General features: G+C 41.1%; 1 protein-coding gene across 8 annotated transcripts in view; it reads right to left on the reverse strand.

Annotated features, from left to right (window-relative positions):
• The window catches only part of Szt2 (SZT2 subunit of KICSTOR complex), a 50,999-nt gene that overhangs the window by 37,523 nt on the left and 559 nt on the right, over nt 1–12,917 (reverse strand). For all 8 annotated transcript variants that reach the window (XM_074080378.1, XM_074080382.1, XM_020175718.2 and 5 more), the window contains exons 2-5: nt 5,304–5,429; nt 4,471–4,644; nt 4,012–4,182; nt 186–317 (exon numbers count right to left, since the gene is read on the reverse strand). In XM_074080378.1, coding sequence (XP_073936479.1) covers nt 186–317; nt 4,012–4,182; nt 4,471–4,644; nt 5,304–5,429 — 603 coding nt within the window. The remainder of the gene's footprint in view (nt 1–185; nt 318–4,011; nt 4,183–4,470; nt 4,645–5,303; nt 5,430–12,917) is intronic.

A 12,917-nucleotide genomic window follows, 5' to 3' on the forward strand; every position in this document is an offset into this window, starting at 1 on the left:
GTCATTATCTTCCACCAGGGAGCCTGTCATGATTTTTCACTAGCATGTCTATCTTTGACTTGCTCTGTCCCTGGCTTAGTCCTTTTCCGCTCTCTTTCCCTTCTCTAGTTGACATATTTCTCCTCTTTGCCCTCTGTTCTTAGCTGCTCCCTAAGTGGCCTCTGCCCTCTTTCTCTTCCATATACCTGGTTCTGGGGATTGTACTGCTGCTGCAGCATGGTAGCCACCTTATCTTCAAAGAGGCAGAGCTGCTCATATACCTGCTGAAGAAATGCCTCCCGTTGGGAAGGATCCAAAAGGCAGCCTTGCACCAGAACCTGAAAAGCACAAGGGAAAGGATGAAGCAGAATGGGGTAGGGGCACTGAACACTACAATTCTCCACTATTTTTTTCCCCATAGCTCCCTCTAGGTGATCCTGACTTCTCTCACCCAACTGGGATCTAAGGTACAACTCCACAGAAAGTTCTTCCTTCTCCTCATATTATCTACTCCAGCAATCCTCAGACCAAGTATACTGCAATCCCACTCAAAGCCCCAAGCCATTAGTCACCTTCATCTGGAGTCACAGCTTTCCTCAGTCTATAGTCCTCCACCCTGGGATTCTACAACCTTCCTTATGGGGGCGACACAAGATCTTCTGGTTTTTTCCATGTCAGATTACAGGATGCCATCCGTAAACTACCCCAAAGTCTTTTTTCATTCTGACTCCTGTTCTTTTATTCCTTTTGATTTCTAAGTATACTGCACATAGAGACCACCCTGGACCTCTTCTTTTAAGCTCAAAATCGTCTTCCTGGGTTGGGGGCATGGCTTAAGTGACAGAGCACCTGCCTAGGAAGTGCCAGGTGCTGAGTTCAAACCCCAGTACCCTCCACCCCCAAATCCTCTTCTTATTCCCCAAGGAAAGCTCCTTCTGTCCCTTTACCCTCAGTAGGTAACTCCCATCCCATCTTCTGAGAGAAAGGAAGTCAGCCAGTAGGAACCCCAACCCAGAGGATATACTACTCTCTAGCCCTCTGAAAATCAGAGGTCTGCTACATGTTTACATCTATCTGCATTCTTGTCCTTTCCTGAGACTCTGAAGAAAGGATTCCTCTTCCTACTCTTTTTCCCTAGAGCCAATCTCTCCATCTCATCTTGAACCCTTTGTCTTTCAATCTGTCTCTATGGGCTCTTTTCCTTCTGTTTCAAATATGAGTAAAAACCCTTGCAAATGGGCCTGGCAGCCCCTGTGGTGGCCCTCAGGATCTTGCCCCTTTCCACCATCACATGTCCCATATGCCCACTTCTCATTGATCCCTATCCTCCTGCACAGAAACTACTTCTACACTCCCTAGTCCCATCTGGGTAAGGGGGTAGGGACAGCCAGAGAGGGAAAATAAAGCACTGTCCCACTGTATATAGGTCTGTGAGATGACAAACAGAAACAGAAATGTCAGGAACTAGAACTACAGAAAGGTGAAAAAAATGTTCATATTCATGTTATTTAGAGGAGTGAAATGTGAGACAACCCAACTGGCCAACAATAAAGGGACTGGCTATATACATCAAGATAAAATAGGATAAGACAGGAAGTTGTCATTAAAAATCATGTTTGCAAAGAATATTTCGTGACATGAAACAATGCCTGTATTATAAAAAAGCAGGAAATAAAGATATGTGTCTGAAATGTGCCTGATTGTGCTCCTCCTCTTTTTGGATAAAGGGATGTGGTGAGGGAGGATCAACACACATTCACTAGAACAGGGGGAAATTCCATAAAACGTTTTTCAGAGTATTATATTAGGGGCGAGTTTGTTTATCCTTCAATGGATATATATTATAAATGCGATTTAATTATTTTTTCATTTAGAGCAGCAGGATACAGCTTGCAGAAACTACAGAGAAAACATGGAGGCTAGCTCAGGGCTGACAAATGGCCCTGAGGTCTTAAGGAAATCTTCTCCCTCCCTACAGCTGCTGTCCTTGTTCAGGCCACATATTGCAATAATCTTCTGTTTGTTTTCACCACATTAAGACTTTGTCTCCCAATCCATCTTCCACACTGGCCATGAACAAGTGTGATCTTCCATACATACAAATATGATCCCGTTACTGTCCCTTCAAAACTTTCAGTGGTTCTCTACTACCTTAGGCTAATTGTTTTAATAGCTTAACAACTCCATGTTTTCTATGTTGCAGACACTGTTCTAAGTGCTTAATTTAAATTGAATCACTCTGCAATACAGGTCTATTAATAACCTCATTTTGAGAAAAGACATGGGATCTACAGAGAGGCTACGTAACTTGCTTAGGGGCACATAGCCGGAAAGTGGTGCAAACACAGAGGATGACCCAGTGCTCTTAACCACATTAAACTCCCCTATACAATAAAGGACAAAGTCTTTAGTATGACATTCACAACCTTTGATAATTGGCTCCCCATTTATGTCTCCAGTCTTCTTTTTACTACTATTTCTCACATTCAAACTTCACTCTGTCAAAACCAAGTAAACACCTGTGATTGAGAGTGTACTTTCATGGCTCTATGCAGCTCTGTGCCTTTGCATTTGCTGGTCCCTCTCCCTGAAAAGCTCATTTCCCTTTCTTTGAACAACTAACCTCAATTCTTTCTTCAACACTCAGTTCAAATGTAGCTTCATCTAAAAGACTTATCTGTTGCTGTCTCAGGTTTGGATGCTCCCTCTTGGTACTCCCATAGCACTTGAGTCATAACTTGCCAGTGCCCTTATAACATTCAACTGAAATTATTTCCTTTTAGTATCTGTCTTCCCTTCTCCAACTCCTACCATCAAGACAAGGGAAGTGTCTGCTTCATCTGTGCTTCCAGCACCTAGCCTGGGCCTGGTATAGATCAGGCTTCAGTAAGTGTTTGCCAAGCAGAACCAAGTTTTGAATAATTACCTAACATCCATACTATCTCTGCCTTGGCTATCAACACCTGCAAAGCCTGGCCTCTGTCTGGGGATGTGGCCCATAGTCACCAGGCTAACGGCTATACTAGTAGAGCACTTTAAACTTGGACAGAGGGCTAGCAGTCCCTGCCCTAGGACCAGGCATGCACCAAATGTGGTAGTGCATATTTCAGACCCTCAGGTGCTATTTTTGGCATCTGTCTCTCAAACAAAGCTTGATGACAGTATAGACATCAGAGAAAGTTTCCAATGAGTTGAGGGTGGTTAGAACAGATGAGGGGAAACTGGGCCAATGCTTATCTAAGCCAAAAACAGAAATTCCAGTAACAGACTTGGCCATTTTCCAAAAGGAGTGCCTTGTGATCGCCTGCTTAGGTGACAGATAAGCCCTGTAATTATCTGTGTGGTCACCATTATGACAGTTCATCAGGCCCTCAGAAAGTGACCCTCTCTGTCCTTAAAATAAATCATATTTCTGGGAATCTATTAGAGCTCAAAATCACAAAAGATTATCTCATGGGGTCAGTACACCAGAAACCATCTGATAGAACTAAGGGAGCTGGGGAGGAAACAAAGAAAATAGACATCCAAGGGCAAGACCCAAAGAGATTTGTAGGAGGGGTGACAATTTCTAATCAATGTCAATGAACCTAAAGGCCATGCGAAGGGTCTTTAAGACCAGAGGAACTTTTTTTTTTTTAATTCTTCAAAGAGACAGTGATTCTTGGGAATGACTAAGAAGCAGGTTCAAGAAACTACAGCTGGGTGTCAGAGGCTCACACCAGTAATCCTAGCTACTTGGGAGGCTAAGATTGTAAGGATTGTGCTTCAATCCAGGCCAGGAGGAGCAAATACTTCATGAGAACCCATTGTTAAAATAATTAGAGCAAAATGGACTGGAGGTGTGGCTCAAGTGGTAGAGCGCCTGCTTTGCAAGGGTGAAGTCCTGAGTTCAAACCCCAGTCCCACTGAAAAGAAAAATAACCAGCAGAGCTGGGGACCAGGGTACAAAGAATAGAGACAGAATAAGGACTTGGCCAGTAGACTATCAGAAACTTGATTTGTGGGTACAAACTTGGAGAGAAGATACACTACCTGGTGCGACTGCAGGCCAATGATTGAGGAGTAGGCCTGGATAGTTACATAGATCTCAGGCTGGAAGTTGATGCAAGATCCAGGCACTTGGAAGGGTCGAAGTAGCCCGCCTAGGCAGCGGGACAGAGCATGGAAAACTTCATCAAACAAGATCTCGCCTGTGGAATCATCCTGAGAACAAACACAAAGATCTCTCAGAAGTGCCCAAAGGCAGCCCTAAGCAGAGGTCAGAAATAAGCAACCTCAGTATTAGTAGGACTCTTATGTTATGGCTGATTATGCTCCTAAACACAGTGCCCCACGTGAAGTACAATTTGTCTTTGAATGCTCACCATTCCTTTATAAGTCTGCCTGCTCCCCACAATGTTATGGTAGGATAATTTTTACCTCCCCCCATGCCTCTCTCTCCTCACTCCCCACCCCATTCTTGCTTCCCATTGTCTGCCTCCGAGTGCTTACCACAATGCCAGTAGATGGACTAAGGTCCAGCTCAATGACAAATCGATACTGCCAAGCCAGGAAGGTAACCCGGGTGGAAGGTACAAGAAGGAATGGCCTTGGGACCACTGATTCATCTGGCTGCCACCCAGGTGGCAGGACACTGAGGACTTCCAACTCCTGCTCAGACTGAAGCTGACAATTAGATGGGGAAAAAAGAAAAGGGTCAGAAAGAGTCATTACTTTCTTTCCTGAACCCCAATTCAGCCACTTATTAAGTGTGAGATAATAGAAAAGGCACTTTAACCTCTTTAAGCCTCAGTGTCCTCATTTGTAAAATGGAAATAATCCTAATACCAATCTAAATTGCTATTATGTGGATCAAGGGAACTCATGCATATGAAGTGCTCCCTCAACCTACCTTTTACACCTAAATAGACCCACATCCTGTAAAACAACTACATTATGCGATGCTATCTTTTCCTACTATCTGGAAAAATTATTAAACAAATTTTCCTTAAGGCCAGTTGGATGGTGGCTCATACCTATAGTCCTAGCTACTTGGGATGCTGAAATTGGGAGGATTGTGGCTCAAGGCCCCATCTTCAAAAATAACCACAGCAAAATGGACTGGAGGTGTGATCAAGTAGTATAGCTCCTGCTTTGGAAGCATGAAGCCCTGAGTTTAAACCCACCCCCCAAAAAAAATTTCCCTTAGGGAATCATTTTGTGGGCAAAGTCACTTGTCCACCCCCGTGCATGCCCCCCTCAACTCAGAACTGTCAGAGTTAAGGCCCCTAAAAACAGATCCTTCTCCACCAGCCCCTCATAACCCACTCATCACTAGGCCTCACCAGCAATTCTTGGGGTGTGGCCTGCACAGTTTGATGCAGGTGATTGAGGAACCAAGCCAGGCGAACATTTCTGGAGATTCGATAATCTTTTTTCATCAACAGGAATACCTGTCCTGCTTCTTCCACCTAAGGACAGAGATATTTAATAAATTTTAAAAAAAGGGAAAAAGCACCAAATTACCAATACACACATATCCTGTGCAAGTAGCCTGCCCAAGGAGTTCACACTCTGTGTAAGGCAAGGTAGCAGAAGTGAAGTCTGCTTCTGCTCCTGTGGAAGGTGTTCCCAAGAAGTTAATTCTCAACTCTGCTTCCATTCTTCAACACAGACCTCCACACAGATGAAGTGAGTTTTCCACATTATGCTTCCACAAACATTTATGTCCGTTTCTCCTATAAACTGTAAGCTCTTGAGGGTAGAGACTGTGCCTTGTTCTTTTTTTGACAAATTGATTCAAACATAATACCCAGAAAGTCCCTCCCATGATATATGAACACCAGACAGTTCCTCCTCAATCTTGACCACAGAGCAGCTTGTGCTGAAGAAACCTTCATTGAGTGAATGCAAGCCTCCCAAATGAGTACCTCAAATCAAGCTTCTTTGGGCTACAATCTCTACTCACACACTTCTCAGTTGTCAACACTCCAGTTCCTTTCCTTCATGGTCTCAGAGGTGGTCACTTCAACAATGTCCCAACAAGCCTCAGTTCCCTTGCCTATGTCCTTGTCATTCTACTACACAAGTCTTGGCTAAGCTTGGACTAGGGATGAATGTGACATTCTTTTTTGTCCACACATAAACCAGGGCAGCTGTACTCTTAATAGGGAAAACTTGTCACCTCATCAGCAGTGCCAACTCTAGCAGGCCTTTACCAGTTCCTTTACTTATTCCTGGTCAGCAGGTTTTTCATCTCCCAACCCTGTGCTCCCAGCGGGTCAACTATTCAGAGCATCTACTGTTCACAGAGGAAATAAAGGTCAATTGGCCTGCACTTCTTCAATGTCTTATTCTCCCACTATGGCTTGTGTGAGACAAATCAGACACTTCTCCTTCTGTGTCCCTGACTGTGCAAGGACTGAAGAGAGGGTAGAAGTAAACAGAAGTCAATGGCTGCCTCTTGAGGAACATAACAATGAAAGGAAGTGAAGATTTTTTTTTTCCCCAAAATGAGGATGTATGAGTGGAAAGGAGACTGAAAAAGCCCTGGAAAAGCAGTAAAGCAGTGCGCCTGATGTCAGAAAAGATGGATGGCAGAAATACTGGCTAAGGATGCAGAAAGTCTTTCTTCTCCAAGACAGAAGGCAAGGATAAAAAGAAACAAGTAGATACAGAGAAATGGCAAAGATGGCAGCACAAGGCAAGAAGGAATTCACACCTTCTGAACATCTCTATAGAGGTTAAGTGTAAGAATTCAGATTGAGTCAGCTTGGGCTTGAATTCCAAGGATCAAGGGAATTCATGAATATCCAGCACACTGCCTGGTACTTAGTAAGAACACAATAAAGGTTGGCTATTACAGATTATTACCAGGTTTTATGCTAGATGTTTTACATAGAAACTCAATCAGGGTTTACAGCAAAACATTTAATAGGAGAAAACTGGAGTCCAAAAGAATTAAGTCATTGAACTAAGACATAGGTATAGGGGTCAGAAGTCAAACCAAGGCCTGATGAGTACATGAAATGATAAGCAAAGCTCATCTACTGAGAGTGACAGATATTCATCTTTCACTGAAGAACAGAAAAGATCAGGCATTGTGGTACACATCTGTAATCCCAGCACTTGGGAGCTAGGAGATTTCAAATTCAAGGCCACGCTGGGTTACATAGCAAGATCTTGTCTCAAACAAACAGTGCAGAAAATATTTAAAGTGATGACAAGAAGGAACATGATGGGATAATATGTAAAAAGGATGCTTTGACAAAATCAGGAAGACAAAAAGACAACGTAAGCACTGATATGATGTGACTCCATATTGTTTTGTGTTATGTCTCTAATTGGGAAATATTATACTGTTTCCCTACAGGAAGGTAGGGAAGTGCTGATGTAGACTCTGGCTGGAATATATATTTTATCTGAAGAATGAGGTCAAGCTACTGAAGGGTTTCAGCAAAGCAGCAACAGGATGCCTACATTAAAACAAAACAAAAGACAAGAACTATCCCTGGATAACATATGATTCAGAAAGATCCTCTAAGAAGGGGGAGATGATAATGATCTAGACAAGGGTTACTCAAAGTAGCCATTCTGTGAACCATTTAAGACTGGTCTCCTGCCAGGAGTCAGTGGCTCATGCCTGTAACCCTTGCTACTTGGGAGGCTGAAACTGGGAGGCTTGCAGTTTGAGGCCAGCAGGAGCAATTACTTCGTGAGACCCCATTTTCAAAATAAGCAGAGCAAAATGTACTGGAGGTGTGGCTTAAGCAGTAGGGAGCTGCTATGCAAGGGTGAAATTCTGAGTTCAAACTCCTAGTACCATACACACACACAAAAGGTCTGGTCCTCAATGAGACAAGGAGTTGAGCTAGAATGTAAAACCACTACTTCCTTTCATTGAGAAAGTCTTCTTACAGAAAGCAAGAGCTCCTGCCTGGCAAACACAAGGATCTGAGTTCAAACCTTTATACCACACACACAAAAAAAAGTTAACCAAATAATCACTCTAATTATCTAATTATTGTATTATTACAAACTAAGTAAGTACTATAAAGGATAAAAATGTGGTTCTGTAACAGCAAGTAACAAGTAACCTGATTCAGGCCAGGGTCTAAAGAGAAAGAGATGGTAAAAGTTGAACAGGGTTTGCTAAATGAAGAGGGAGTGTGGGTAACTCAAGTGGAGAGCAGAGACAAGCACTGTGCTACTTGAAAGTTTTCTTCAAGTTATTAGTGAATAGGTGCACAATTTTATTACTATACAGCTTCCATTTCTCTACTTTTTTCTTGTCTTGAAGATTATTTTGAATACTATTGGCTTTTCCAAGGCTAAACTGAAGGCCAGTTCATCACTTAGTTTTACAAAATCTATCTTCTTGAAACCAGGAACATCAGCCTAGGTTTGTTGCAAAATTCCCCTTTGTGCCAGGCACCGGTGGCTCATGCCTCTAATCTTCGCTACTCAGGAGGCAGAAATCAGAAAGATCACAGTTCAAAGCCAGCTTGGGCAAACAGTTTGTGAGACCCTACCTCAAAAAAAAGGATGATTAGGGTGGCTCAAGTGGTACAGAGTCTGCCTAGCAAGCATAGACCTTGAGTTCAAACCCCAGTACCATCACACACACACACACACACACACACACACACACACACACAATTCCCTTTGTATATGATCCTTCAAAATCAACATTTCCAAAATCTACTCAGTTCTCTTCATATTCAAGATGTACTTTGTCAAAACCACAAGGTTTAATAATTTAAGCAGTTAGAATGGTATTTTTCTTTCTTTTTGGCAGCACTACGGTTTGAACTCAGGGCCTCATGTTTGCTAGGCAGGTGCTTTTACCGCTTGAGCCACTCCACCAGCCCTGTTTTTGTGATTTTTTTTTTTTTTTTGAGATAGGGTCTCCCAAACTACTTGCCAGGGGCTGGCTTGGAACCATGATCCTCCTGATTGCTGACTCCTGAGTAGCTAGGATTATAGGTGTGAGCCACTGGTGTTTTTTAATGTGGGATGCAAAGGACAGCTGTATCAGAACTACCTGAGGGATTTATTAAAATATACACTTGATTCCTGAGCACCATCAGAGATCAAGTGAAGTAAGAGTTGACAGAGATCAGGAATCTACATTTTATAAGTACCCCCAAAGGAATCTTCCATATTAATGTTTGAGAATTTTTAAATTACTTGTGCTTTCACAGCATTCACATTCATATGGAACTTCAAGTTCCTGATATTAATCCCCACCTTGAGTCTGAAGGGCATAATTCTTAGAATAGTCTGGCAAAGAAGACAAAGAAGGCTTTCAGAGTCAGAGGCCTAGATTCAAATCTGGTTCTATTATTTGCTATCTTGGTCATCTTGGACAGGTTACTTAATTTTTCTAGGCCTCAATTTCTTCACTGATAACATGTTATCAATAAAAATATTTTCATAGAGATGTTGTTGCATTAAATAACATCAGAACAATGGTAGAGGAAGGCTATCATTCTTTGGAATATTTATTGAGGCCTACATACCGTTTATACCAAGATGAATAGAGGTTTAGAAACTTACCCCATTATTTCTTTACCTAGGTGCTTGTCTAAGATCAAATTTCACCAGATCCTCTCCCCTAGTATCTTCAGCACATGCTCACTGTCTTCCTATCCTTCCCATGTTATTCATACATATTGCTCTGCACTTAGTTCCATTTTCATTTCCTTTGATGCTTCTAGTAGTTTTGTTAAGTCTCTCCCTGTAATTTTGCTTTTAATTTTGATTCCTCTTTATGACTTAACAGTAAAAAGGAAGTGTGGTTTTTAAAAAGAAAAAAAAAAAGACTGATAACCAGAAAATACAGAGACTCAAAAAACTAAACTCCCCAAAAATCAATGAACCAATAAAGAACTGGGCAACCAATAAACAGAACTTTTTCAAAAGAAGAAACTCAAATGGCCAAAAAACACTTGAAAAAATGTTCACCATCTCTGGCCATAAAGGAAATGTAAATCAAAACCACACTAAGATTCCACCTCACCCCTGTTAGAATAGCTATCATCAAAACCACCACCAACAAATGTTGGTGAGGATGTGGGGAAAAAGGAACCCTCATACACTGCTGGTGGGAATGCAAGCTAGTACAACCACTCTGGAAAACAATATGGCGGCTTCTTACAAAACTAAACATAGATCTGCCATATGATCCAGCAATCCCACTCCTAGGGATATATCCAAAGGATGTGACTCAGGTTACTCCACAGGCACCTGCACACTCATGTTTACTGAAGCACTATTCACAACAGCCAACTGCCCTACTACTGATGAATGGATTAAGAAAATGTGGTATTTATACACAATGGAATTTTACTCAACCATGAAGAAGAATGAAGTCTTATCATTTGCAAGTAAATGGATGGAACTGGAGAACATCATCTTAAGCGAAGTTAGCCAGGCTCAGAAAGCCAAAAATCGTATGTGCTCCCTCATATGCAGACTTTAGATATAAAACAAATGCAGTAATATTAGTAGACATGGGTCACACCTAAAGGGAGGACACATACAGGAGGAATAGGGAAAGGTAGGAAACCCAAAACTTGAAAGTGTTTGATGGCCCACTGCAGAGGAGCTATATATATATAATATAGTAACCTTAAAATGACAGAGGTCAATATGGGAAGGTGACCGGGAAATAGTGAAGAGGTCTGGTAGAGATGAACCAATTCGGGTTGTAACACACTTGTGCATGAAAGCTAGGAATCTCTCTGTATAGCTACCCTTATCTCAAACTTGCAGAAACGCTATGTCTTTCTTACTATTGCTTATGTCTTCTCTTCAACATAATTGGTTCTGCCGGGAAGCGAGGGGGGTGGGGGAAAGAGATGGTCCATGCACATATTAATAAATGAATTTAAAAAATAAAGAATAAAGCATTACCAGGCACTGTGCCTTATATCATGTATACCAGGATAAATGAAACATGATCTGTCTCATTACTTTGCTTTTTTCTGATATTTTTTCTCCTGTCCCTTGAGATTAATAAGGTCTGAATTATTTTTTGAGCCTTTTCCAACTTATATGTTGTCTTCTGTTAACAAATTCTCACAAAATAATGTCTATCTCCCTCCACTCCTACTATTTGAAGCCTCCTTACCATTATACTTATGCCAAAGTCCTGAGCCTCTAGCATGGCCTCAAGCAGAATCTTCTTTAGCCTTATCTCTCTTACCAATTTTCCTCCCCTCTTTCCAAGGCTCAGGTAAGAGTATGCACTCTAGTGTTGAGTGTACCTAGGACCTGGTTCTGCTGGTTTTACTGCTTATCGGGTATATAGCTTTGAAATAGAGAGGTTAAATCTTCATCTGTGAACAGGAATAATAATAGTGCCTGTTTCATGAGGATTTTTATGAGAATTAGGAATTTCATAAACTTAATTGTCTTTCCTTCAAGAAGCACCCCCTTCTTAACAAAGTGGGTTAAATACCCTGGTTAAACACTGTTAAACACTCCTTTGCAGCACGTATTATCTTAATTCAGTATTTGTTTATTCCATAAAGATAAGGAATATGTCTATCTTACATTGCTCTGTATCCACTCTGATACTTAGCACAAATCTGAGTCCATAGCAACACTCACAAAGTATCTTAACTATTTGATGAATGAGTGATTTTCTAAATATATGCTTTTTCTTTTTCTCTCTCTCTCTGGAGATCCTAACATCCTTTAAAAGTCAGTTAGGTATTTTTTTTTGTTTTCTTTTTTATGTCCAGGAGCGGAACTCTTTGCTCCCTTCACCTTCTGAGATAAAATTTTCAGCAATGCAAACAAACCAAGAATTTAATAAATGTAGGCTGGGGATGTAGCTCAATGTAAAGGACTTGCCTAGCATGCAAGTCCAATCCCCAGTACTCCAAAACAAATGCTTAACTCTAACAAATGCTTAACTTTTTGGCTGTCATCTGTTGTTTCCTTTTTTATGTAACTGTAAGAAAATTTAACATATGTGGCTCATATTAGATTTCTATAGAACAGTACTGTTTTAGACCATCTGCCTAAGAGGTACGTTGTAGTCACCACAGTATCTCTCAATGTCCTCTCATTTTAACCCATGCAGAAATATACTCTAAATTTTTCATAGTTTTCCTTAGTATTGGTATTTTTGATGCATGAGCTAATCTACCACCCTTCTGAAAATGTCTGATTCTTTTAAATAGGGCAGTTTCTGAAAACCAACCATAATCAATCTCCACTGAACTGGAAATTTGCTATCCTGTGGCTGCTTTATGTACACTATAATCATTATGGTTAAGAATACAAGGTCTGGGGCTGGAGGAGTGGCTAAAGTGGTAGAGTGTCTGCCCAGTAAGTGTGAAGCTCTGAGTTCAAACCCCCCAGTACCACCATCAAAAAGAAAAAAAAAAAAAAAAGACACAAGGTAAGTTCAGGAACCAGGTTGTTTTGTTGGAGTCCCAGCCCTAGTATTTATTAGCTGTGTAGCTTTGTTACTCTTTATAGTTCTGTGCCTAAGTTTCCTTGACTGAAAAAACAGGGATGAGTGTATGTTTCACAGGGTTGAGAAAAGATCCATACAGTGCTTAGAATGGTGCATAGCATACAGTAAGTATTGAAAAAGTAATGATTACTATTTGTATCATTATACACATCTCTTACCCTTTCCACCTCTTGTAGTATTGGGCATCTATATACAAATCTGAGATTTTCTGCTTAGACCTCCTAACTCTAAAACTCTTGTTATTTCTCACTTGAGCAGTTTGTAGGTAAAGTGCTTCACCTTTCTGACTTCAGTTTCTTCTCTTTTAAATGACAATATTGCCACCTTTCTTGCACAAGTTTAAACGATACAATGTATATAAAGTTCTTTGCATGGTCCTTAGCATCTAAAGCATAGCTCATATGCCTTTTCTGGCTTAATACACGTGATGCTCACGCTACACCACAGGACAGGTCTTTCTCCGAGT

The sequence above is a fragment of the Castor canadensis genome, chromosome 7 (assembly GCF_047511655.1).
Source record: "Castor canadensis chromosome 7, mCasCan1.hap1v2, whole genome shotgun sequence".
In the NCBI taxonomy this organism is placed as follows: Eukaryota; Metazoa; Chordata; class Mammalia; order Rodentia; family Castoridae; genus Castor; species Castor canadensis.